This window comes from Rissa tridactyla, chromosome 3 (assembly GCF_028500815.1).
Source record: "Rissa tridactyla isolate bRisTri1 chromosome 3, bRisTri1.patW.cur.20221130, whole genome shotgun sequence".
Classification (NCBI taxonomy): Eukaryota; Metazoa; Chordata; class Aves; order Charadriiformes; family Laridae; genus Rissa; species Rissa tridactyla.
Window position 1 is genome coordinate 42,409,872 of NC_071468.1, and position 27,260 is coordinate 42,437,131.

At 36.2% G+C, this 27,260-nt stretch overlaps 1 protein-coding gene across 1 annotated transcript in view; it reads right to left on the minus strand.

The window, feature by feature from the left end:
• Positions 1-27,260, minus strand: part of FMN2 (formin 2) — a 177,298-nt gene that overhangs the window by 12,204 nt on the left and 137,834 nt on the right. The window contains exons 17-18 of the mRNA XM_054197192.1: positions 20,182-20,233; positions 4,098-4,247 (exon numbers count right to left, since the gene is read on the minus strand). Of these exons, the coding sequence (XP_054053167.1) occupies positions 4,098-4,247; positions 20,182-20,233 (202 nt within the window). The remainder of the gene's footprint in view (positions 1-4,097; positions 4,248-20,181; positions 20,234-27,260) is intronic.

Consider the following 27,260-nt stretch of genomic DNA (forward strand, 5'->3'; position numbering starts at 1 on the left):
ATTCTCAAGCTTAGTGTGATGCAAGATATGAGGGACTTACAGATTTTTACCATCATGTTGATCCTGCTTATGAACTCTCCTCTGCTGGCATCCCTGACACAGTTACTCTCTGTTCAGTGACACGCTTCTTCATAAAGGCAAGGGCCACACTGAGCTTATGAGCAATAGATACCTTATATACACACTTACAGGGCACCGATATCTGCCCCTTTCTCTCTCTCAGGGGTGTGATCCCCTAAAGGTTTTCCTAAGAAGGTGACGCTTTTGCATAGCTGCCACTGCAGCTGGGCATTATCTGACGATATATATTTGGAGAGCAACATGCATCTCAGGGCATGCAGCAACTGAAAGACATATAGAGATAATGAGGATGCTGAACAGGAAGTTTGCAAGGTTCAAAATCTTTTTTTTTTTTTTCTTTTTTTTTCAAACATTGAAAAAGAATTAGGGAAAATACCCCAGCTCTTCTTGACTTCCTTGCTCTCAACATGTAAGGCGCAAGCTATACCGACAAATACCTTTCAAGAGTTTTCAAAGTACGAGTGCAAAGCATAGACTACCAGTGACATATTAAATATATGATGAAAGAACAACGATAACAACAACATTTAAAAACTCAAAACATGCCCCATTAAGTTTGATTGTGGCTTCCCTTTTGTTGTTTTTTGTGGTTTTTGTTTGTTTTGTGTTTTAAAGTTGTTTAATCAGAAATAAGGTGTATTACTTTGAAAAGTTTCACTTAAAAGGATACATCTTTAGGATAGACGTAGCATCAGAAATTTCAACCTCCACAAAATACTTTTGAGAATTTTATAAATAACCCAGATAACAATTTCTATTGAAACGCTCCAGTTAGCCTTGACTGCAGTGTGACCCCCAAAAAATAGCACTGTTCAAGAAAACCTTTTGTCAAACATATACATTCACTGTAATTTTCAGGTGGATTTTTCTTTTTATTGCTACTGTATTTAAGTTTATCATGCATAATTTTCTCTACAGCTGGTATTTTCCAGTTCTGCTTTATTTCAAGTAAGAGGACTGAGTGAAAGCAGTAGAAAACTTCCGAAAAATTAATTTGTTTTTAACCTTGCCCCATTTTTCTTCATTTTTTCTCTCGTCTTCTTGTAAGGAAATATGAAGTCTGACACTTCAGTGTTTATCTTTTGCATATAAATGCCTGGCAAAGCAATACACAAGTTGAAATGCTGAGTGAAGTGTTTAAAATAAGAACTGGCTGACTGCTTTCTTTAAAAGATACACTTTTAACCTATTAGTAACAAAAAGTAGTACTACCTTAGGAAATACCAGTGTGACTCACATTTGCAGAGACTAAATAAGGAACAGCCTGTATTAGCAAGTAACTCCTTTCCCTACACAGTCCGTATGAAAACTGGGATATAAAATATTCTAGAAACATTGCCCACAGCATAAAGGTTTATTAAACTAAAGAGGAGGAAGAAGAGGCAAAAAAATCCCCAAACCAACCAGGGCGTGAGAAAGAGGGATGATCAAACTAAAACAGAAAAGGGACTAAAGTTACACATTTTGGAAATAATAATCATAATTAAAGAACATTTCATGAGGCGGCAACCTAGTAAATAATCCATCAAAGGTGGCATACTGCAGAACATCAACTAAAGAGTAAAATCTATTTTCTTGAAATAATCATTTTTATTTCAGTGGCAATAGTGAGATTTCAGATTTCTGTCACCTACAGATCTGTCGATCTAGGCTGAGATTTTGAAAACCATCATGTTGTACATTCTTACACCTTTGGGCAATGCTTGTCTTTCCACGAAAATTTTTCTCCCTTGACTTCTCAATACCAAGACGCTTTCACATCACAGCTTCTTGCTTTTTGCTAAGAAAAGCGGAAATGAAAATTCAAGAAAAAAAGCCTAGAGGACAACTTCAGATATCAGGTTGAACTGCGATTGGAGGCAAAGTATTTTCCACATGAAAGCTTTGATAAGACAGCTGTTTTACCAAAGAAGACTCTTCATTTTGGGGAAAATAATTTGTCTTACTTGGCAGTAAGACTAACAATTTGCCAACTTGGCCAAAATATTTTAATTCCTAAAAGGCAATGAGGACAGCTTGACTTTGCCAGACCTGAAACAGCACCATGCAAACTTATCTGAGAGGTGAGCACAAACCAAGACATCAAAGGTTTCCGAAGTCTAAACCCTGCCTCAGCTGAACAAACAAAATCTATAAAGAGGAAGATTTAAACTTGATGAGACAGGTCAAAATTAAAATTCAAAACAAAAATCTACCCGTGATTTTCAGGATGGATCATTTTAAGTCTCAATCTCAGTGACTTCCTGGACTGCTGTTACACAGCCCTGTCTGTCCCCCTGGGAAAGTCTCCTTCATCCCATCAGCTCTGGGTTTGGGTCTCTCTGCCATTCTTCCTAGGGATCTCCCAGTTTCCTTTCCTACTGCAGGCCCTTTCTCACTGTTCTTTTCCTTCCCTGTTGCCTCTTGCACCTTGAGCCATATTGTAGGTTATACGTGTTCAGTTTCTTGCAGGCTAAAAGCACCCCTGCTCTAGAAGGAACCAGCTGGCAGCCACTTATTTTCTCTGCTGCTTCAACACATTCTCTTAGCATACTCATACACTGAACTGAAAGAGAATCAAACGATTGTATAACAATTCCATTCTTCTCTTAAGCTTTAGATGTGTAAGAAAAATAGGAGGAAGAGGTTTTGTGCTTATTTAGTTAATGTCTTGTAAAGAAAAATATTTTGCAGTGAAAACCCTCTGGAGCAGTTTGTTTGTTTGTTTGTTTGTCGAAAAAAACAGCCTAGTATTTTGGAAAGGAAAGGACATTTTTCTTAAATCCTGTTCTATAAAAAATACAAAATGAAATTAACCTGTTTTCAGTTGGCAGCTAAATCCCCGCGTAGGAAACCAAAGACGGTATTTAACTGTCAACTCAATTCCAAGGAGATATACTTAATTACATAAAATTAAGTCAGACAGTCAGTAAAATGAAACAGATCCCCAGAGGGCTGCTGTACTGTGATAACATTTGCACCACACTCTTGCAATAAGAGCAGAATCCAGTTTTCTTAACTGTGAGACTGCTCCAAAATGTATGTTCTTACACTAAGCATAGACATGACATTGATCATATAGGTGCCTACGGAAGTTTTCAGTGAATTCCTAAGCCAGTAATTTGACGTCTGTGATAATTACATAGGGTAAGTAATCTTGAAAGAGAGGCCTGTTCTTGTCAAGTTACCTAAACATGCACTGATATCAATCATTTAATGAACATCAAGCTTCAATCCTGTTAATATGAAGGCTCAGAAGTAGCTTCATTATCTGTATACCAAGGTCACTCAGGTTGCTAACAGATGTAGGATTATATAATGTGTTTACAATTTTCATGTTTGTATTTGTTTAATTTGTCCTTATATGGCATTTATTACTTTTTAAACAACTGATTAATTCTTGGCATCATAACATAAACCAAGGGTGACCACAATGCAATAACTGCATGCAGATGAAAGCAAAGTTCATAGCTCTTCTCATACGTGGACTAGATAATATGGGTAATTTTTCAAAACTACTATCTCCTTTCTTTATGCCATATATACCACACATGCTCATGTCCATGGCCTGTGATTTGCAATATGGTTCAGTCTGAGTCTTTTCTTACTGTGGGGTCAATTGACATTTTCCTTCTGTCTTCCTGCTTCCCTTCCGTTTTTCCAGCGTCATTGGACAAATATTTACAATATATCACGTCTTTATGCCTTGACTTGCTTTCACTAAATGTGCCAATAGGAAATCTTTAATCAACTTTCAGACCTGAAACAAGTCTCCCATTGCTTGGATTCATAGTGGCATAGGAGTTACTTGTTCAGGTAATGGACCTGAAAAAGTTTAGCACAAATTGATATTAAGGTCCCATTTAAAAATTGTAACAACTGTGGGAAAAAAAAATCTGTTAAAAAAAAAATACGGAGAAAAATCCAAAAGGCATTCAATAGGTTGTGTGCTAATGAAGTGTGGCTGACTGGTTTCTGTGCGATTGCTCCCAATAACATTCTCTGAGAAAAGCCTTTAAACAAACAAACAAATGTACCTTTCTTGAAGAATAAGTTTGTTTTCCTTCTTCCAGAAGTCTTTGAAGTCAGAACTGAATTCATGCCAAATACTGAAGAAAGAATGTGGGGACACCTCTTTCTCTCCCATTTTTGGTTTCATACAGAAATAGGCTGCAGTTTCCAAAAAGCTGTCAAAGGAAGCAAAACCAGAAAATGTTTCATTACCTGCTGATGCAGATTTTTTTTTGTTTTTCTTACTTTACGTTGACATGATATGTAATTATTCTTATTAGCACATCTAAAATAAAAGAAAATTAAAACATAAGAGTTCTGAGCTCTTTGCATAGAGGCATATACACAATATAAGATGACTCTTCAGCAAAGTTGGGATCCGGCATTTACCGTGGGTTCTGGTTTTGACCAGAGTATTACCTATTGCAGAACCTAAAATGAATGCACTGTCCAGAGCCCTGCAAATCCAGGCATCCACACCTGCCCATATACTGCTTTTTCTGTTGTGTTTAAAGCTGTTTTCAAAACACAGAGTCAAAGCCTATAAAGAACCATAAACAAAGTTCTTCCAGTTCTGTTGTATCTATACTATAGCACACTAGGGTAGATGGCTTATGTTGAAACCTGCACAGAAATCTTAAAAATCAAACCTGATGTGTACTAAACAAGAAATGACGCAACAGAAAACTGGGCCAGGAGAAACTGTGCTAGAAAAGAGGTGCCCATCACGACTCTACCGGGACGATCCAACCACCTCTTCTGAGTACAGCAAAAGTAAAGTAGCTTATTAAACACAAAAGCTACACTTCAAGTAAGAACTGCTGCTGAAATGCAAAGGTCACATTTCCAACACTGAGTGAGGACTGTGACTGCAATTAAATTTTAAAAACTTCTGAGTTTGAATTGCTTCCATTTTATTTCAAATTTAAAAATATGTAGGGATATTGTAAAAGGCTGTGGAAGAATTCATTGGAAAATTAATTGCTTGATTAACTATTATTCCATTTTATTTTTTGACTTAATGTTCTGTAAATACTGGAGCTTTTAAGAACATTTTTCTCATCTGAAGCTCAACATGGAAGCTGGAGAATTCATTATTTTATGAAAAATTCTATGGAAAGCTTTCTCTTGAAATATAATTGTAGATGTTTGCTTACTCATCTATTACCACATATCAGCCCCTAAGATAATTTTCTATGAAATACACATCACAGTTTTAATCACTTTAATTATGGGAAGAAATGCAATTCCAGTTAAATGGATGGAAATGTCATTTTAGTCACAGAAGTTGTATCCTTCATGGACTATTATAACTGGAGATTGAGCGCTTTCACAGTTGTTATAATTTAAAGTATTTAATGGTGACAATAATATACAAAGATTCAAGCATTCACAAGGGTCAGTCTCACAAAGTCTCTGTGAAACTGTTTGTCCTAGTTCTCAAAATTCAATACTCCATGTTTTTTTCCCCCAACATAAAAAATAAATGTCTACATAAATATCCTACTTCTGAATAAAAAAAAGCCTACAGCTTAAAGAAGTAACATCAGTTTACCGAATTCTACACATTTTTTCTCTTGATTTGTAATTCATTTTTCCATTTGCTGAAGCAAAATGAAGCTGTTGAGCAACAAAGATGCAGCACAGAAAAATATAAAAGACAAAAACATCGTCACTTTTTAAGCCATTGCGTTGATACTCAAATGCCACCTTACCTGAGTGAACCATTCCTTCCGCTCTCTCACTTAGCCTACCATGGCATTCTGCTCTGTAAGTCAGTGCGTATCTAAGAAATAGAATGGTTTTTGTGGCTGGGTTTGGTTACGTTTTTCCAAGTGATTTATAGATGAGCGTTACTACCGATTAAACTAAAAAATTCCATTTTACTTGCCTATTTACCTTTTCCCACAGTTTTATACTGGGGAAAGTATCTATCATCTATCCTGTGGTCCCACAGAACGACTCAAAAAGACTATCCCTGATATTCATCAGTCAGCTGCACTATATTTTAAACTTTTTGCCTACTTTCACATATTTTCAACTTTTTGTAAGACTGCAAACATATCAGGGAGATCTTTTGGTTTTCATCCCAGTCCCTTCCCCCAGACTTCCAGCTCTGGAGCTGGCTGGTGGGGAAGTCATATAAAAGGCTCATTTGATTTTTCAGAATGAACTGGCAACACTGTTGAAAGAACATGAGGAATACAGGACAAGACAGAAATCTGGAGGCATCAGCGGAGTCAATGGCTTATTTTTAAGGAAGCTCTTCGAATGAAGGCCATTAATGATTTACAGAATATAGAAAGATCAGACATTCAAATAAGAAGTCTTGTTCTGAGAAACGTGTCTTCAAACCATTCTGCAAATGACAATAATGTGAAAAGAATTTGACAGTGAATGGCCATCCTAAGTAACGCTTTTATATTTGAGGTAATGACATAGAATTCCCTCACAGGAAAACATCCCAAGAAACAGGAAGCCAAGACAAGATGAAAATCATACTGTACAGGAGAATGCTCAAGAAAATTTGATAAACAGTACTGACATTTATTGGAGATGCAAAGCCTTCCGTTACTTTTCAATTATTCCAACTATCCTGTGGGAGTAGGAGATGGCCAATGTGTTTTTCTCTCATGACTGAAAATCTCCCTGTGGACTGACCACTTGGATAATCAATACAACCTTACACGTGCATACAGATGTGTCTAAAAGCTGTAATTTAATTTCTAGGCTTACAGAGAGAAGACAAATGCTCAACCAGGTTGTTTGCCTCCCCAGCAGTTACTTTGGGAGGTAAGGGAAATAAGCTGTTTGTGCAATATGAAACAGCAGCAGCGTACCGAGTTGTCATTGTTAATACATCACACCTTTCTAATGCCCAGTAACAACGCACAAGACATCAGCTGCAACACAGTAAGACTTCAGGGCACAAATGTCCATGAATCAAATATTTTTTCTGTATGTGCAGATCAAACAGTCAAGACAGTTAGCACTTTTTTTTTTTTTCAACCAGAGAGATCTCCGCTTATTTAGCAGTTAAGTCTCTCAGAGGACATTCAGAAGACATATGGAAACCTGCTTGCTTTACATTTGATGCTGTCATTTTTTTAGTACAAGAAAGACAAAGTGGCATAATTCACACACGAAATGCAAAGCAAATAAAGTGAATCCAAATGCATCAAAGAATAAAACATGCACAGCAATAAATCCTCTACATTACCATGCTGTTTAGATATCTGATTTGGAAATGTTTACATATGTCAAACTAGACACATCTCAAAGCTGACTCCAGGAGGGGACATGCATTTTAAATACAAAGAGAAATTTGGATGACATCACCGTAACCCCAAGACTAGATATCATCCTTTCAGATTTCAGCCAGGCAGCAAATACCTTTTCTCTGGTGCTTTTCAGTGGGGCAGCCCATTCAAATTTTCCTGTTGATCCTTCAGTAGATTTTGAAACCAAATATCTGCAATTACCATTGATACTTTTCCTGACTATATTGTGCAGGCACACAGACATTTTGGATCAAATAAGGGACTAGAGTTCAGAAGGCTTTTGTTTCTATACCTAGATTAATTTCTGCATCGTACAACTTTGGGAAACTCATCTGACATCTCTGGCTTTCATTTCACCTGTCTGCAAAATGAAACATTTATTACCAAACATGTATTGCAAAGGTTGTTTAGTGTCCATTTCTCAAGTGAAAATGTTCATAGTTTTCCGTACTCTTAGTGAGTGCCTTAAAAAAAAAAAAGGAATGTGAATTAGAGAAGAGATAGCAGTCATGGAAGAGGGAAGGAAGGGCATGTGAGTTATTTTCAGGGATTAAAAGACGTAAAGGAGGTCACTGGCTTTGCTTCAAACCTCCTGACTTTTCAAGCATGATTAAAAATAAGGCAGTGATGTTCACACCACCGTCTTATCCTGACACGGCAAAAGCCAGAATTCTTCAACCAGATTTCAGGCTGGGTTTCATATCCCTCATGCTGGCCCTGAAGGAGAATTAAATAATATTCAACCTCTCAAAACAATGGAAGAGTTGCTCATCCCTGACAAGGAAGGAAGGAAATAAGATCAAGAAAGATGGTTATTTCCTTTTCTCATCTTCTGATTTCCTTGGTTCAAGTGTTTGTGTAATTCAGAAAAAAATCACTGCAGATTGAGATGACTGAACTCGCTGCTTATTCAAATGTGGAAATTTGATGAATGAATCACTGGACTTTTCTGTGTGCTCCCTTGTGTACAACTATGAGACTATGTAAATGATTTTCTATTTGGAGGGAAGGAAGGAATGGATGCACTAAGAGCCAAACCAAATTTAATCACATGAGAAAGAAAAGAAGCCGTTCACATTGCAAATGGCTCATCGACAGCATTTCTATCTAATAGATATGATCCATTAGGAATATTTTAAGAGCAGCTATGGATTATTCAATTCTTTTCCATTCCATTCTGAAGCCAGTTAGCAAGCTGTTGCAGACAATGATTCAGATTCAAGTCTGCTGTGTACAATGCATTAGCCAGTTTATAAATATGTACAACACAGGCATATATGTATGTGAATGTATGCAGAAGGTAAAGCAAAAGGAGAGGGAGAGGAGACAGCAGCTGGCAACCACAAAAATATTTCTTTCGCTCAAAAAGAAAAAAAAGCAATAAGGAGACAAATCAACAATACTAAGCAATGGACAGCAGTCATTTCATCGCAGCATCATTTGATGAGGCTTCTGTGGACAAACAAATAACAAAGTAACCATAGGTACAGACATACCCTGGCTAACCTTTCTGAGAAATAACGAACACACACACACAAACACACACGCACCTGGTTTCCACATACAGCAAACTAAATCACCTGCAAGAGTAAAGATTTGTTTCAACGTGGATTTAAAAGCAGAAAAAAATGCTTCTACAATTCTGCAAGAGAGATTCTGTATTGTTTAACAGATTACGTATTTTGGTTGAAGTTCGAACCTGGATTTTCTTGACTACTTGGGTTTGGCTTTACAAATTGTTAAGCACCATTTATGTACATTTGAGATGAAGAACAGGTAGTCTTAGTGGTGGTTTTATGAAGCAGTCGTGTTTCAGAAGCAATTCTGAGTTAGGCAAGAGCTTCTAAGGTACATTTTCGTTTGATTAAAATGACAAGTAAAATTTAGAACTAAGCATAGTCTACCAAAAGAAAGAAGGCAGAAAGGGGAGAAAAGACTATATGTGCCTCTCAATACTTTAAATCTGACATGAGTTATATTTAAAGCCAAACAGAGTTGGCAGGCATATAAGCCTGTTCAGAGTGTTGATCCTGAACTGATGACTACATAGGGAAGATCAGTACAGTGTATAAGTAACAGTACTTGCTTCCTGGAAAAGCTAATCATATGAATTGTCATATTCATTCTCGCTGTATTTTATAAAGAGGAAAAGGCTTTGTACGTTATTTTCTTTGTGTTTCAACATCTGAAAGCGTTAATGAGTGCTAGTCTTAAGACAGAACACCAAGCAGTTTGACAGTCACACAAAATTATAAAAATGAAACAGAACCAGCATCCTGTTAACTGAGATAGCACAAGGCTGTGAGGAAACTTAATATGCACAGCATCCTAAGCAGCCTCGTATTTTCTTTTGACATTTTTTCTTGAGGGTCCTCTCTGCACTATAACTTTACATCACTTTCTTCACCTTTTTTTTTGTTGTTTAAAAAGTACCATTGCCTCTCCTCAGTGCTTTCCCTTGTCCTGCATAATAAGAAGTGAATAAATACAAAAATAAACACAGGTTCATTCAAAATATCTAGTACTTAAATTTTGGTAAGAAATTTCTTGGGGTCCTTTTTTTTTTTTTTAAAGAAGAAAAGTATTTTTCTTACATTAAAAAGAAAGTTGAGATAACATGCCAGCTTAAGTCAGCTGCCAGAATCATTAATCTCTTATTTCATTTGCCAATTTATATTGTGTAACTATGGATTTTGTAATATTGTTCCTTAGAAAACAAAGGTCTCAAGAGATTTTTCCTTTCCTCCAAAAAAAACCTGCCAAACATTTGCAATGTTTTGAATCCTAAGTCATCTCCCTCATCTCTAGTCCCTTGCTTCCTATAAATTCATATTAAACAGAAAAGTGTTTTATTGCTCCAACTAGATGAAAATTAATCGCTTCAACAAGAACAAAAGAAGATATCTCTACCTTTGAGGTACCATTTTTTCCCCACAGCAAACGCCCAACAAAAAGCATCCAATGTGAAGAACAGGAAATTTTTTTTTTTGACAGGCCAGTCTGCCTTGTTCATGAGAATTTTGATTCCTTCCCCCCCCAATATTGGGTATGCTTTACAGTTTTAATATTCATCAACAATGATCAATATTATCAGTTGTACACACTGATTAGTAACACAAATGCACAACTTAAATATTTCATGCTTCATGCCACACGCTGAAGGCAGCAGACCCAGTAACTGAAGCAGAGCGTGAACTGTGCCATAGGCTGTTATATTCAATAGGCATTATGAATACAACCTTGCACTAAAACCAAATATTTTAGGAAAACTAAAATTTTTAGAGCACTGATGAACTCATGGAGTTAGCAATGAATAAAACCTTCACATATCAGATTGCCATTTCAACCTCAGTTCAAACTGTTATTCCAGACCCTTTTATTTACATCATTCAATGGGCAGGTATTTCTTTAGTCCTGTCTTTCAGGAACAAAGTCCCTCATAATAGGGGTAGCAAAGTAGCAAAATAATATGGCCATAACTAATTTAAATTACAGTTTTGTTGAAAGGCAAACTTCAGCACTGAGATTTTCACAATCTGTTTATTTTAGAAATTAATTTTATCGTGCCCAGATTAAGGTATGATGAAGAAATTTGCTAGATCACTTCTTGGTGCTTGTGTCTTCTGGAATCATTAGATTATCAGGAATAACAGTTAACATTACATCTAAAAGTAGTATTCTTCAAGATTTTCCTTCTCTGGTTTTATTATTATTTTTTTCTGCCTATTTTTATTCCCATTCTTCTCTAAAACACTAGGATACAACCTGGTCCTTCTATATGTTTGGGTTTGATTTGTTTGGGCTTTTTTTTTTTTTTTTTGCATTGCTCTGATGTAAGCAAATTCTCCGCTGACACAACAATGCCATCTTTTATTCGAGGTGGCATAGATTAGGTGCTAAATTATGTCACAAGCAGGATGGAGCTACCTTGGCAGACTTTTCTGATGACAGAAAATACAGTGTTTAAAAAGCCATTCTGCACAGACTGAGTCACACTCCAGCCATTTCAAAATCAAAGGTCACGAAGTGTAGATTAGAGATATTTTTGCTACCTTCAATATATCATGTACAAAGCATTCATCAGTCACAGCTCACCCAGTAATTAGCATTGATGTGAACCCAAATTCTGTTAAGCATATTTAAAGGTTATATGTCTCTGTTCAAACATGTTATTCAGATTAAAATATGAATTGAGACAATACATTAAAAAACAGAGCTAACCTTCCGTTCTTTTTAGTCTCTGACAATTGTATTCTAACAGTCCACTCAGAGAGAAAAGCAAATATTTTTTAGCATGACTCTTCTAATGCATTTTTAATTTGCATGTGCTTTCTCCTGTCATTTCAAAATAACAATTTTAAACAGGTTCAAACTTCCTCTCAAAAACTTGGTTTGAGGTATTCACAGTTCCCTAGATGCATTGGTGTTAGCTGCAACCTACCGTAATCTGCATACTTTGCATGAACATGTAGGTTCTCTTTCTGAGTTTAATGCTTTTAATTTTATGTTAGCGTGGATATCATGCCCATACATGCCAGCTAAGATATTATGTAGGCACATGGGTAGCTCTGTGCTAAACTGGGCATATACGATATGAGCATGCATAAAACAAGATCATGTAATAGTGTGCACTGGAAAGTCAAGCCCAGTAACATATCCCAGAGAAAACTATTTTTCTCTCTTAAAAAACCTAACATATAAGCTTCAAACATATTAAAAAAATCCTTGGCCAGTTGAACTTGAAGAAATAATAAGGTGCCAGGAGACAAAGGAAACAGTGGTAGAATGAATTATCTCCAGATGTTTCTATTAACACACCTTTTCTTCACTGTCTAGTTCAATGGAGGCCTGCTGAGCAATCATTATTACTTGAAGAGGTTATAATTACATATGGAGGTAGTGTAACTGTTGTGTACTAAATATTGTGTTAAAAAAATTATGAGGTTTTTTTTTGATTTATTGATGTCAACCTCAGACTTGTAATCTGCCTGCTCCCATGGTATGGCGTACACTTTTATAACTGAAATTCGTGCAGGGTCAAGGTCGGAGTTATCTAACAAAATAAGAAGTAATTTGCCTTAAACCTAGAGCGGATTATTTAGATATCTAGACAGAAACCACACAGATGCTTTAACAGATTTCATGAACATATAATATTAACCCACACTCTAAGAATATAACCCAGCATGGATTAATTTTTATACATGTGCATATGCAAAAACACACTCTAAAAATAACAAATGAAATAAATCTACAGGTCTGATTGGAGGTATTGTCATATGCTCTTTCTATTTTGGTGCTCAAGCCAAAATGAGGTTTCAGTTTCTGTTCTTCGAAAATTATAGAATAAAAATGCTCTCAAATACTTGGGTATTATAGAACCTCCTAGAATTTTAAATGTTTTGTGATGCAGTTTCATCTTAATTCTTCAGGTTTGCTCTGAAGAACATTCCTACTTAATTAAATGCACAAGAGCTCTCTCCTTAACATGCATGAACACAGGATTCCCTAATATCATCAAAAGCCAGCACAACTATGCATGGAAGAAATCCAGCCTTTGGAGAAAACAGAAACATTCATGGGGGCTCTCATATTCTTAGAGTTGATTACAACAAAATACCATGAAAGTAAATTGAAAGACTTCAAAATTTGGGTAGTCGAAGTGTCAGGTTGAAAAGGTCTTCACACGTATTTTTGAAACGTTAGGCATTTTTGACTGAACTCCCAACTTATCCTAATACATTCTCTTCATAGTAGCAACAGTATCTTTGTTTAGATATGTGGAGAAAAATGGATAGCATTTTCTCTAAGGATCAAGTTGAAATGAAAAAGTGGCAGCCGCTGGAACTGATAATAAATTGTAATAAATAACAGTATCACTCTGGATATGCAAATCATTGCTATTCACATGTCCAAGCAAAACTAAATAAACCATACTCCTTTGGCCTATGAACACTCTCTCATGTTTGGAGGAACTGTTCCTATCCCTTCCAAGGATTACACGAAGGCGCCATGGTGTTTCTGGTCTGGGGTGACCATTGCCCTAGTTGTTTCCTTTGGGGTGCAGAAGGAACTTTTACCTCCTCAGACTAATTAAGGTAGAACCATCCTTCAGGCAGCAGTTGAGAAAATAAGCAGGTGTAAGCTATCCCATGAGAGGCATTCATTGAAGACGCAGTGCAGAAGGGATCTAACTTGTTAAGAAAGACAACAAACAAGGTAACTAGGCCGAAGAACAAACTGAGGAAAAGAGGCAACACTTTTTTTCCTAGCCACTTAATCTCCATATATGAGAAGCACAGTGGGGTTTCAGCAGTAGGCTGAGGCAAGCCCTGTACTGTGGAGGGGCTGATGGCAGCCTTCCATCAGCTGGAAGTTATTACGGAAGGAATGACCTATATTGTACAAGTTATTACTGGATAGTTCCCAGATGAGTTAATGCAATTTTGACCTAATTAAACCATATCCCTGACGTTCTGCTTTTCTATTTGCATATACATGACAACAAGAATATAATACAATAACCCTTAAAGTAAATTTTAACATACAGCAAGGAAGAAAGCAACAACTGTAGTGGCTAATCAACACAAGAGAGTAAAAGCAGAAGTGTTACCCACATTTAAGTCACAGCCATTGCAAATGTGAACGCTATACTGTGAAAGTCTTAGGAAACAATCTAACTAAACAGCTCAAGTAGACAATATGATGAAAGAAAAAAAACTACAGAACATAATCAGAAGCTGATGCACAATGTGTGCATGCACATACATGCACACAAGCGTTTTACTTCAGCTGTAACAGTTCAAGAGGAATATCGTGAATTTTTGAGAACTATTCAGTGAAACCACCTGCTGGACATAAACTGCAGGACAAAACAATATGTCACATTTAAAGATCTTAATTTCTGTATTTTTTTCATTAATGTTAGTAGCAACATGATTCTTCCGTTAGTTTTTTTAATCCCAAATTTAATGCTATAGTATTAGTTTTGGGTAGGATCAGACCCCACTTATTTTAATTCTATTATCGTCAAGGTGTTTCTTGGTTGTGTTATTATCCATGCTACTTACCTGTGTAACTGTATTTGCACCTTAAATTAATACCCTTTATCTTTTACTGTAAGATCTACGCATAGGTCCTTTACATAAACTGTAGAATAAATTGCATAAAGATGAGTTTACTTTGTAGAATATTAGAACTCTGAATTGCACCCTGGTTTGTTAAAAGTTTTATTACCATTTGTTCATACTAGTACTGAATGCCATTAAATGCAACCTAATTTAAAACCAATAAAAAATATTATTTTTTATTAAGTAAGCAGGCCAACGTCTTCAAAAGAAAAGATCATGGTCTTAGAGACAAAGATCAATCATGCGAATGGTTAAGGACTTGCAGTCATTTGGCAAATATTTTCAGAAAAGGACAAAGACTTCATCTTTCAGGGAAAGACCAATTACCCATATTTCAGAAAAGACTTTCTGACATAACTGAACTGACGGCGAAGTTTCCGTTACTGCATATTTACAGGCCCTGATATTTTGTCAGAGACAGGATGCTAAACTAGAACGATCCAATCTGTTTAACAGTCTGTAAGCTTCTTCTATACACATTTTCCTTTGCTCACGAAGTATTTACTTTTTGCTGATGCAACTAATGTATACCTACGGTCTGAAATGTATTACCATGAGCAATTCAAGTCTGCATGCTGGGAGCCACACAGCAAGAAAAGACCCCTAACAGTAAAGGAACAACAAAGGATGAATGGCTGAAAGATGTCCAACAGCATATTCTTGCCGTTCAGTTAAAAGTGTTGTGCTGGGTTTTTTTTAAAACTGCATACCTCTCTCCATTCTTAGCTTTTCACCACTTTATTTCAATCATTAACTCAATTTTCACTTTAACTTTACAGTTCACTTTTGGAAACAATCCAAACTATTGTGTGGAGGGTAGCGAGGCGGGAGGAACATTTACTGTTTTACTGTTTTAAAGGATTACCAGACTTAGGTGCTACATTTCTAGGTGTTGCTTTTCAGCAGTGCCATTGTACCATACTGTCTGCTATTTCTCTAAGTGTCATCAACTTGTCAGCTCATAAGCAGGTGTAAAGCTTTGTTCCTCCCCAAGTCTCATGTTCAGTGAAGCCAATGGAAGTCTGGGAAGACTGTTGTGTCAGGAGTACTTTCTTTGGAGAGAATTTAAAGGTAAACATTTCTCTTCAAAATTAATGTCATTTGTTGCTACAGCAAAGAAAGCAACAACACATTGCTAAATGGATTATTAAAAGTCCTGAAAACAGAAGAGGTGCCTGGGAGGCTGCACTCAGGAAGCACTTAAAGGCCTAAAAATCACTGGAATGTGCAAGCATTAGGAGCAAATTATAAAATAAACCAAATAAAAATATCCTGACACAGTAAGACAAGTGTTCCATAACCAGCCATGCGCATCCTAAATTCCCCAGTTGATACTTACGTCAGAAGGCAGGAAATCCTGTTTGACTTTTTATAAAGCAAGTATGTATTCTCATAATGTATTGAGATTTACTAAAGAACAGATTAAATTCTCAGATTTGCTAATACCAGTGATGTACACAAAGCCATGACAGTGAGTGGCGTTTCTGTCTATCCAGCCCTTATTAGGCATCACAGCAGGAAAAACTGTGAACGGCTTCACCCCAAACCAAATCACCATTATATGCGACTGTTGTCTTAGTGACCTATGTTGTCACTTCAAGCAGGGTTATACTATCTGAAATATTAGAAATAAAAGGATCTGTAATGTTCTTATGAGACTCTCAGCATACATTGCCTCTCACATGAGTGCACTATGGGTAAACATAAACTGAGCAATTTCCAGTGCTATGGCACTGAATTTAGAATCCGATGCTTCATTATTTGACTGAGAGATAGCAGAAAGAATTGAAGATATCTGGCTGCGTCTAAGGTCTAAATCAAACATATACAGTCCAATTTGTGAATCACTCCCGAGGTGTTATTTCAAGAAGAGATGAATCATTGCAGGTAGAGGGGAAGAAAAAGATCATCTTAACTATTTCACTGGAAGAGAGATCAATGTTACAGAGTCTGGATTTATTTTCTTCTAAAAAAGACCCTAATCTGGAAGCCTTCCAAAGAGATCAGAACTCAATACTGGGTAAGGTTTTATAAGAAAGTAATAAAGCTACACGATATTCTTTCATAACTGTTCAGCTGAATAGAGGTAGCAAGGCAGAGAATCAGCACCTTCAGCTTCACTGAATACTGTTTCTGATAATTCTAGTCAGATTGTTTAGCTGTTGCTTCTTCAAGAATGAAGTGCAAGAGGAGGAGTAACTAGCTCATTTCTGACTATAATGCAGCAAGATTATATTGCTGCTGTTGCTATTGCCTTTTGTCCTAGCATGGTAAACTTTTGACAATTACTTCAAATTACTTGTTATGGATACTGTGACCAAACTCTATCTCATTCTAAAATTGTATTAAGCATAACTGGAAACAACAGTGCTTCTATTTTTTTCTCCCTGCTTAGAGAAAATCACATCTTGAAAGATTAGAGACAATTAAAGTTAAGTAAATGAAAATACAGAAAACAGAGAACGTATTTGTTGCTAGGAGGAAAGTGTGCTGTATCTCCCATTTTTCAAAGATGCTAAATTTTAAAGTTTTTAAAATGTAATATACAGCTGTGTGAATTAAGCATATAGCTATGGATCTTGAGTCAGAGGACATAACTTAAAAAAAAAAAAAAAAAGAGGCATGAAATTGTGGACTCTTAAAATATAGAAGGATCTCTCCCTCCTCTCCTCTTCTCCCTCTGCTCTTTTACTTCTTTCCCCTCCCCCCAAAACAGTGATTTTTACTTTAACTTGTCAAGTATTTCACAGTTTCTCAAGTATTTAGCAATGAGGATCTAATTGGAAAGTGCCAGGTTCTTTTTTATTACACTTTATCAATATTGTTAAGGGAATGATGTAATTGTTTGGGGTTTGGTGAAGACATTCCATGTCACTTCAGTGTTAATACCAGGCTGGAGCCTTCCTTGTCTGCCTGCGTAAGCTAGATAAACACAGACCTGTGTGCTTTCTTCTCATCTCAGGATACTTACTCAGAGAGATCTTGGAACATATGCCTGTTGCGAGCTAAACATTTCACTTTTCATTTTATCCATGTGCCAGAAATCCATTCCTTGGATAAACACTTTACATACTGACACTCTTAAAGTCACTAAACACGATAAATAAAGAGAGAATACATCATTTCAAAACCGATTAAACATTTTCTCACTTGTGACAAATGAACAGCTATACAGTGTATGGAGTCCCTGGAGCAGACATTCCATTTTCTTTGTCTTTATTTTCTGTGGAAGATTAACTTTCCATTTCAGCTCATCTATTGCACAACTGAGCTTTTCTAAAATACACATTGCTGCATTTTCCCCAAATCATTATTCATTTTAGAAACTTTTTTTTCTTTTGTTATTGCTACAAGAGCTTTTCTTTTAGACTTTTGTATTTTTATGGAGATATAGGCTTTAATATTTTTTATATTTTTCATATTTTAATATTTTGCGCCCAAACTAACAACAACAAAAAAAGAATTTTATTTTTTTTGTGGAGTAGACCTAAACTTACATATGGGCTGAAGTTATCCACTTCAAAAAGGAAAATCCAAGCACATTAATCACATTAATTTTGCTCCATCTAATCCATCACTTTTCCTTGCACTACTTGCTTGTCTAGTCATTCTATGCATTGCTGTTCTACCTATGATTAGCCAAATCTAACTAATCTTTTATTTATATTTTTAAGCTCTCATCTTCTTTTTCACCCACGCCCTGCCAAAAATGATCCCAAGCATTTTATTTCTAAGCCCAAATAAAAATCTTGATGAAATAAATATGCAAAATACTAAAACAATATCATTCCTTGATATTTTAACAGATACCACTAATCTGATTAAGAATTTCAGTGTAAAGGTGCAAGGAAGGAACAACAAATATAGCCTAGATAATAGTAAAAAATAAGTTTGCCCTAATGTTGTCCTAGCATAATTCCTCATGTCTTCCACAAAAGGTTTTGCATGTGATGTTATCCTTGCTAGGTATTCACAGTAAAGAGAACAATGAAGATGAACAGTCTCTTCTTTGACAAACTACTATGTAAAAGGAGCTGCTGCACTCAACATAGTGGGAGAAGAAAGAATTAGGACAAGTTGGAAGGAGCAGATCAAGCTGAATGAGAATCCAGGGCGCAGTTTACTGTTTTCCCTCATATTGTGGATGCCAGATGTACCAATAGGAAGTTTTTGATATGATAGTTCCAGTGCAGTCAAGGGAAAAAATAAGAATGGAGAGTGAATTAGGCACCAGAAGACAGTGACGAGTCACAAGATTTCTGAACAAATGCAAATTCTCCTTGTCCTTAGGTAGCTGTCAGCTTTGGACATGTAGTCTAATGCATTTTCTACAGGCGAAACAGTTTCCGTAAAAGAGCAGTCAGAGATCACAAAAATCTCTTCTAACAGCAGTTTCTTCTCTCAAAGTTTTATTGTGAAGGGCATTTTTAAGGATAAGAATTATGTAACTCAGCAGTTAAACAAACCTAAGAAATGTCAGGAATGCCTTTCATATACTTGAGCAAGAGGTATGATACTAAGCCAAAGCAATACTCCCCTTGGTCCATTTTCTCCATCATGATCCCGCATCACCAATGTAGCACTCAAGGACCTACCATCTCCTTACAAGTAAGAAGGGAGCTTCTTGTGGTGGAGGAACATCCACTCTCTCCTTGGTTTCCTATCCAAGTACTATCTTTAGTGCATTGCCCAAGGGAATAGAGAGAAAATGTGGTGCTGTAGCAGGAAAGATGTCAACTGCACTGTGGCATTATAGCAGGTAGCAAGTTTGGGCATCAGGGACATAGTATGGCTAACAAACTGCAGTAAGAACTAGAACCTTTTATAGTGGTATATTTTACTGGAATCCTATTGAGAGACTTCCCAGCTCTTAGAATATCTAATTAATATATTCATTAGCATATATTCAGTGGCAGTTATAGCTAGTACAAAAAGAAGATGATATTTTTAGTGAAAGGAAAACAAACAGACTGTCAGTTTCACTAAACCTGGACTATAAACGGTGCGTGTCATATTTTGGTCTTTTGCTGGGACAGATAAAAATCTGTCCCATTTAAATACTGCTTTGTGAGAACACTGCCAAAAAATCAGAAGAAACCACAAGTTGTGCAATGCAGTGAAGTTCCCACTTTTGAAAACTCTCTCAACTGCACACATCTGTAATGAAATTTAATGAGATATTTTGCTTTTTGCCACAAAAAAACTATTTGAAGATCTATTAGCAATTTGACAAAGGAAGTCACATTTAATTATACATATCATTAATGTATTAAAAAAAAACAGATTTTCATTCTTTATTTTAAAGCAGATATTTTATAAGCACAGGAAGTGCAACCTAATGAATAATTGCTGTTTGGGGAATGCTACGTGTCTGTCAAATCACCATGATTCTCCTGTAGTATGAACAGTTTTCTCTGACTACAAATAGTATATTCTAAATTAATTTATACTTGAGGTACATTCATTTTCCGAAAGACAGGACTCGTGTAATATTTCTCTAAAGGTATGCTGCATGTCTATATTCCTTCAGGTTTTTTTTTCCTAATTGTCAAATTAAAATTGACAAATAAGTAAATACTACTTAGTTTTCTGAGTGCATTTCTTTTCCTATTCAAAAATAGAATACTAACTACCATTACAGCAATTTCTACCAAAACATATTTTTCAAAGAAAGGGTTTACCGCATTCTTCTTTCTTACCTTTTATGTGCTTCTGTCAGTGACTTCTCTTCATTTTCTTGGTCTATTTTAGCTGTAAAAATACAATCCAAAAATTAGCTACAAGGTGGAAGACAAATATGTTGTTCAGGATAATGTTCATTGTAAATATGTCATGTATAAAATGTATAGAAACCACTTGAGGATATACTCAAGTACATCATGAAAGAAAAGTACATTCTGAAAGAAAAAAAAACAACAAAACTCACGCAAACAAAATTACATTAATTTTGATATCCCTATTAAAAAAAAATCCAAAACTCAAACCCACAACCATAGAAAAACCTCGAAGTAAGTTTTGAAAATTAAAAAAAATAATCTTGCAGTAATACAAACAACAACCAAGTCATCAAAGTGACTTAAAAGCAGATCTTAAAAAATTATTCTGAAAACTTAACAAATATGGGAAGTGGTCTACAAAGAGGAGGAAAAGCTGAATGAAGAGCAGGAAGGATTCCACCTTACAGCTTTTCTAGAAGTTGCTTGACAGTTACAAATAAAAGCTCTCTTCCCTCTCCCTGCACACATCATCTCCCCGTACACACATCAGTTAGTGACGTATTAGCGCCATAGTGGGCCCATGTTGAAAACATGACTGTTTTTATAGGAAGAAAATTATCAGTTGGTGACCAAGTGAAGGAAATGAAAAAATATGAGAATGTCATTGCAACACATTGGTGAAAAAATATCTATTTTCATATTTTATTTTGTCCCTATTTCACTTAACTTAGATGGGTATTCTGATACACAAGATCTACAAGAACGTGCATACTAACTTTGTCATCATCAATGTGCAAAACAATAGTACAAACTGCTCTGTGCATGTGTACTTAGGTGAGATTTATACTTATATAGTCATTCAGGTAGTACAACTTAAATACCATTTAAGATCTGCGTGCTTTAGCCAAAAGCTTTTTAGTTTGGAAGTTGATTCAGGCTGCTGGACTACTAGGCCTGCTACTTTGCAAGGAGAATTTTAGGATTCCCAAGAGTCAGAGGGTTTTGGGTCATGAAGAGGCTCTGAACCATCCTGGAAACAAGTGTCAATGGTACAGAATTCATATAGAAATCTAAAAAAGAAGGACAAACCTTTAAGCTACTTTTCACTTGACTTTCCCTAGCAGCTCTACAATTATTGTCATTAGAATTATTTTTCTACACTGTAGACACATGACCTTTGAAAAAGAAAATCCTGATTTTAAATTTGGCAAAAATGAGAAAGACAATGGAATTATTAGGGAACAAAGATAACCACTATTTTTCTGTATTTCACTATTGTTACAATGTTTCAATCAACAGCACTTACAAACATACACTAACACTAAGAGAGACATGTGAAATCTGTAGCAAAGATACACAAATGGAGTTTCCCTATTCTTTCTCCAGTCAGAACAAGGATCAGAGCTATGTCTCATGCTGCAAATGCTTTTTATTAGTAGCAACGTAGTCTGCTGAGTAGGGTGAGCAGTGCCTGGATGTTTGCAGCAGCAAACACTGCATTTAGTAATAATTACTTGAAGACACGGGCTCCATCATTGTTTTGCTGAAAGTGAAAAAAATCCCAGCAAACCACAGAAAACTTGAGGGAGAGCTGGGTAAGTGTTCTCAAGGAAATTCAAGAGCACGTGAAGCCTGCCTGATTACAGGTTTCAATACTGACTTGAAACTCAGCCCAGATTCTTCAAAAGGTTTGTGGGGGCTCACAACCCTTTTGATTGAACTTGGGCCCAGTGTTGAGGAATCTGGGCTGACTTAGAGTTTTTCTTGAAAGCCTTGCCTTGCTTTGGACATGAAACCAGGTGAAACCTGGCAGCTTTGACAGAATTTCATTAATTTTTTTTTTCTCTTCATACTTCAATCCTGAAAGTCAAGGTATGACTTGTAAAACCATATGGTGCAAGAGAGAAGAAACTGCACATAAACTCCCTGGATTAAGGGAGATCCAATATCTAATTCTGCATTAACACTTGCACTAAGTATCTGCAGATACAAGTTTTAAAATAAATAATTCTACTACTGAAAAATGCAATTTGGACTCCTCTCATTTAAACAATGCTTGAAAACAGAGGCTAGCATGTTCCAGCCTAGGACACTCTTTTAGTAGATACATTATATTTGTAGGATATAACTCTTTTTATAACTTCCAGGATTGATTGGAAATACCATCATCTGAGTTGTCTAGTTTTGTGGTTTTTGGTTTTTTCCTTATTTCGACTGTTCTACACGTACTTACAAACAATCATTTACCCACCAACAATGGAGCAAATATTCCACAATTTACTTTTTGAAAGAGTGCGAACACAACATATGATACTAGGCTTATCAAAACACGTCAGAACATCCCCATTCTGGAGCAAGTTTTGATTCGATTAAAACGGAAAGTTACTATTGTCCAGAGATGAGGGGGCTGGGGAGAAAAAGAATACTTCAGCTATCTGTACTTTCAACCATTTCATAGAAAATGGGTATTACACAATGAAAAGAATCTTGAGAATCCCTGAATGATGCAGGTGCATTTAATAGCATTTTTAAAAAAACGTAATAAGTACATATGCGTAAGGCAGCTACTATACACACAAAGAGATATTTCAACCTGCATCAAATCACCTGCTGGCATTAAACAGAGTCCTGCAAGGAAAGAATTTTCTCTAAAATAGAATTCCCTTGTAGTCTGTTCCAAATGCGTGATGACACTTCTAAACCTTTTGCATGTTATCAAAAGGATATTATTCAAGTGTAAATCTGACTTCCAGTCCACTTGCTTTCTTGTTTTTCCAGACATAAAAAGTTAAAGAACACTATGAAAACAATTCTATCACAAGATGACAGGTGGCACCAGTGAAAGAGAAGAATATATGGTATGTACAATCAGGAACCTCTCCCTGGCCAAAGAAAAAATTCAGATGACTGCTCTTCCACTAGGATACAGTAAACACCTGAAAGCTGTGGACAATGGCTAGTCAAAGACATGCATTGAGATTTAACCAGCAAGGGAAGAAAGCCTCGTGTTACCAAAACCACAAAAGTCTTACTATCACCTGGATACAACGGAATAACTATTGGATGTTGAAGGAGCTGGAGATTCCTATAACTTCTGGAACTGGCCTGCACTATAATCACCTGGTTAACCTAGTGGTTATTGGTATTTTTCTCTGTACTAATCACCCCACTGGTAAACTGCTTTCAATTCATTTTTCCTGTTTGAGTAGGCAAGGAAAAAAAATTTGGAGTTATGACAGATTCAGTTAAGTGTCCCAGAGAGCATTAGACTTCACCATTTAATTCAATGTAACGCATCTTTACTGTCACTTCATCCTGCAAAGCAGTTCATCCCCACTATGAAGAGAGTGCCTGAGAGGCACCAGTTTGGCATTCTTCCTTCTTGGCAGCATATAGCAATTAAGTGCTAAGTACCAGCTGAAAGGCGTTCACCTCAAAAGAACAGCCTTGGGAGAAACGTGTACTTCCTTTTACAAAAGGGAACTCCTCCAACACGTGAAGTAAAAAGGAGAAAAATCGCTACCTGCTTCACAGTGATCACCGTGGCAATGGCTGATGCAGAAAAAATGGTCATTTCCAGGGATACTGTAGCAGCTGAGCACATCTGAGCACTCTGTTCTGCCACCAAAATTTCTCTCTATGTCTACTCTCAAGAAGCAAGATTACTTCAGAAAGACTTATTGGTTTTCTTTGAAAAACATTAAAAGAAGCCTTGTAGTCATCCAGTAGCCACATCCGCTTTCACATATATTCGGAATCCATCAGCTCAATGAAGCAGCAACTGCTTGCAGGCTTTTCAGACAGATGCAGGAATTCCAGCTCTTGGGTCAGTTATCTTTCCCAAATGAAAATATTCCATATTGTATTGACTCATCATCTTTTCTCCAATGCCCTGCTAAGGAGTAGTTGTCTTGATCCTGGACATTAGCTTACTAAACCTCCTCAAATCTATTAAAGACTATATCATAACAGGAAATACTAGCCCCTATATTTCATGTAATGTAGCAGTAAGCAGAGGTAAAACTTAGTTTTATATCTCTGCCTGCATACACTCAATATATTGTAGGGCTTTATATGCATCTGTCATAATGCTGAAGGCATATATATTCTGTAAAAATCTACTTAAAAGGATATAGTTGAAAAATAACCTCAGGTCATATTGAAAAACATTGCCGTATCAAAAAAAGAACATTTTAGAGTGAAAGTGACCTCTCATGGAGCAAAACTGCCTTATCTACTATTTACAGCATATACTGAATTTGTTATCTTCTCACTTTTTCTTTTCAAAGCATCTTTAATGCCCTCTTGTTGGACAACGTTCCACTGTTTGCCTGCTTTTTCCATTAAGATACCTTGAGATTACTTAAAGATGGTCTCCCTTTAGAACAAGGTCTATACTTTCTAAATACTTCATATGTTTTGTCAAAATGCAAGTTCATTCCTTCCTTCCTACGACATTCCTTACCAAGCATGAGGACTGTACTCTATCTAAGATTCTTCAGTCAATTCTTTTAACTACAGGATATGTGTATTTCTTCAAAATTTACTCACGTGTTCTAATTTCTATCTTACCACTTTTTGTATTTGCTTAAATTTACTGCTTGATGTTTTATAATTGGGGGCATAAAACTTGCTTTCATGCAACTCAAAATGAGCTTTCTAACACGGCCTCACAAACAAAGTCTAATTAACTCAATTCAGGAAAGATTTGTCGTTATCAGCATATACCCATATTCCAGAATGATACATGCCATTGTTCTGTGTGTTTGTTCTTCCAATTCTTTTAGATTAGACTCCTGCAAAGATTACGTATAAACTGTAAATGCCCATATATGAATAGCCATACTAAAGTCACCTATGCATTTATGAAAATCTGAAGCATCTCACAAAATTGAACACGAGAAGTATACACAGGCATTCTAGAAAATAATGGTCTTTAAAAGAACAGTACAATTCACTTTACTCTTCACTGTGAACAGTCCTTTTTTTGTTTCTTTTCTTTTCTTTAAGAAGCCTAGAAGATTAAATGAAATGAAGAGGGTTTCAAAGGTAAGAACATAAAAGCCATTTTTTGACCACAAGTTGTCTCCTCTGACCTCAATGGCAAGTGATATTTCAGACCTATTATGCTAAAATCTCTGCAGGAATCAAGCTACTCTGTCAACTAAGAACATCGCCAAGTATTTCCTCGTTTTAGGTCCAATAAACTTTCTATATTAGTCTCCTCCATATTTAACTATTATACCTTCTGCATTAAATCTGATTTTTAAAAAAGTTATTTACATATCTATTTTTTGTATGTACAGACTATTTTCTGTATGGACAGATACTGCATATAACGTCTGTTGTCTCTGTTATCAGTTGTTGCAATTTCTCGTTTGAAAGTGCAACATTTCACTCTATCATCTCTTCCAGAGGATTTAAAACTCTTAAGAAATATCTGACCTAAGACTAACTGGGAGGTCTGTTTTAAACTGGGACTACTCTATCCCTGTGCTATACACAAATTACTGAAAAGCAGTAGAATTTTTAGAAATCCTTTTTACTGAAAAAAGAAAACTATTTCTAACACTTTTACAAACTCTTGCTGCAGGTTTACCAGGATCTTTAAAGAGGACATATTTTTTTCCACAGTGGTGCTGAGTGAATTGCAGCTATATCGCAGTATATATAATACATACTAATATATGCTGTTCTATACTAATATACCAAACATCTCCTCTGGCAGAGCCACAAACTTAAAAAAAATACCAACAAAACAAAACTAAAAACAAAATTGAGGGACAGACTTTCTTAAAAAGTGTATGGAACATCAGGCAGTTCACCTGTCACTGCTGACCCAGCTCCACTAAGATCTGAGGACCTGAGGTCCCAACAGAGGCCATGAGGATACCTTCCGTAGGTATCTCATGCACGTGAGTAGGACAGAAAGAAAGTGAAGACAGAAAGAGAAAACACTGGATGAACAACCACCACAAGCAAGGGCACGTAGTTACACTGCTGTTATTAGGGTCTAAGATTCCAGTTTACAAGACCTCTCCCAGAGCTCCTGAGAGAATTCCGCCATTCTCCTTGGTAGTACATGTACTTTTAAATGCCCCCAGAAAACACCAAAACGATACTTATAGCTATTTTATTTGGCTATCAGCATACTATTCAACACTGTGTTTTGAAATACCTTGAAACACCAAAGCAGAACAGCAGAGATGCCAGGATCAGCAGAAAGCTATTGACAAAAAAATATTTCTTCTCCCCTTTAGACTTCTGAATTTGTTTTTCCTCCATTTTTTGATTTTGTTGTTGTTTATTCTCTTTGCATGTTTTATTAAATAAGACTAATGTTGGTGGGGGCATGAGTGGCACCGGGAAGAATTAAGTTGCCATTTTAGATGGAAACTATCAAAAAGGAAGTGGGTTTGGGGGAAGATTGTAAAGAAAAGTTAGATGATCGTTTATTTTTAAATGATGGCGGGCTTGTGCTTAGTGCCTTTAAAAAAAAAAAAGAAGCATTAAAACTTAAGCTTAAAATCAAATATGCAATAATACCAGGAATTTCATGAGAAAAATAGACTCATAGCTAACAGTTAATAAGAATTATCAGTGTCCTTTGAGTGCAAATACACTAGATAAGCCTAGCCACGAAACAAATTGACCCTTTGGTTCCGATTCAGGAATTATTCCGTGTAGACCTTGTAGGTCTACTCAAACAGCATTCAAACACCCTCTCAGAGCTTTTGTTCCACAAGAACATTTTGTTGTTGACTTGTGGTATGATCTTGACCTAGTGATTACTGTCTGTAGTCACCGTCTGGCCCCAAACCCTGTTGCAATTTAAGCTATTTCTGCTGAACCAGTTTCAAAGGGCTATGAGTAAGAAGATGCACGAAACTGCCATCCCTTCTGATCTCCTGATCTCTCTTAAGGGAATATCACATCTTCTCAGGTAATTGAATACAGGAATGCATCTGAGTAATCTCAGATGGAAGGCAACAAAAATCCTTTCATCTGCTTGTCTATGTCCTAAATCTTTTTGCCTTTTTTCCTCTCTTTTTATTTAAAGT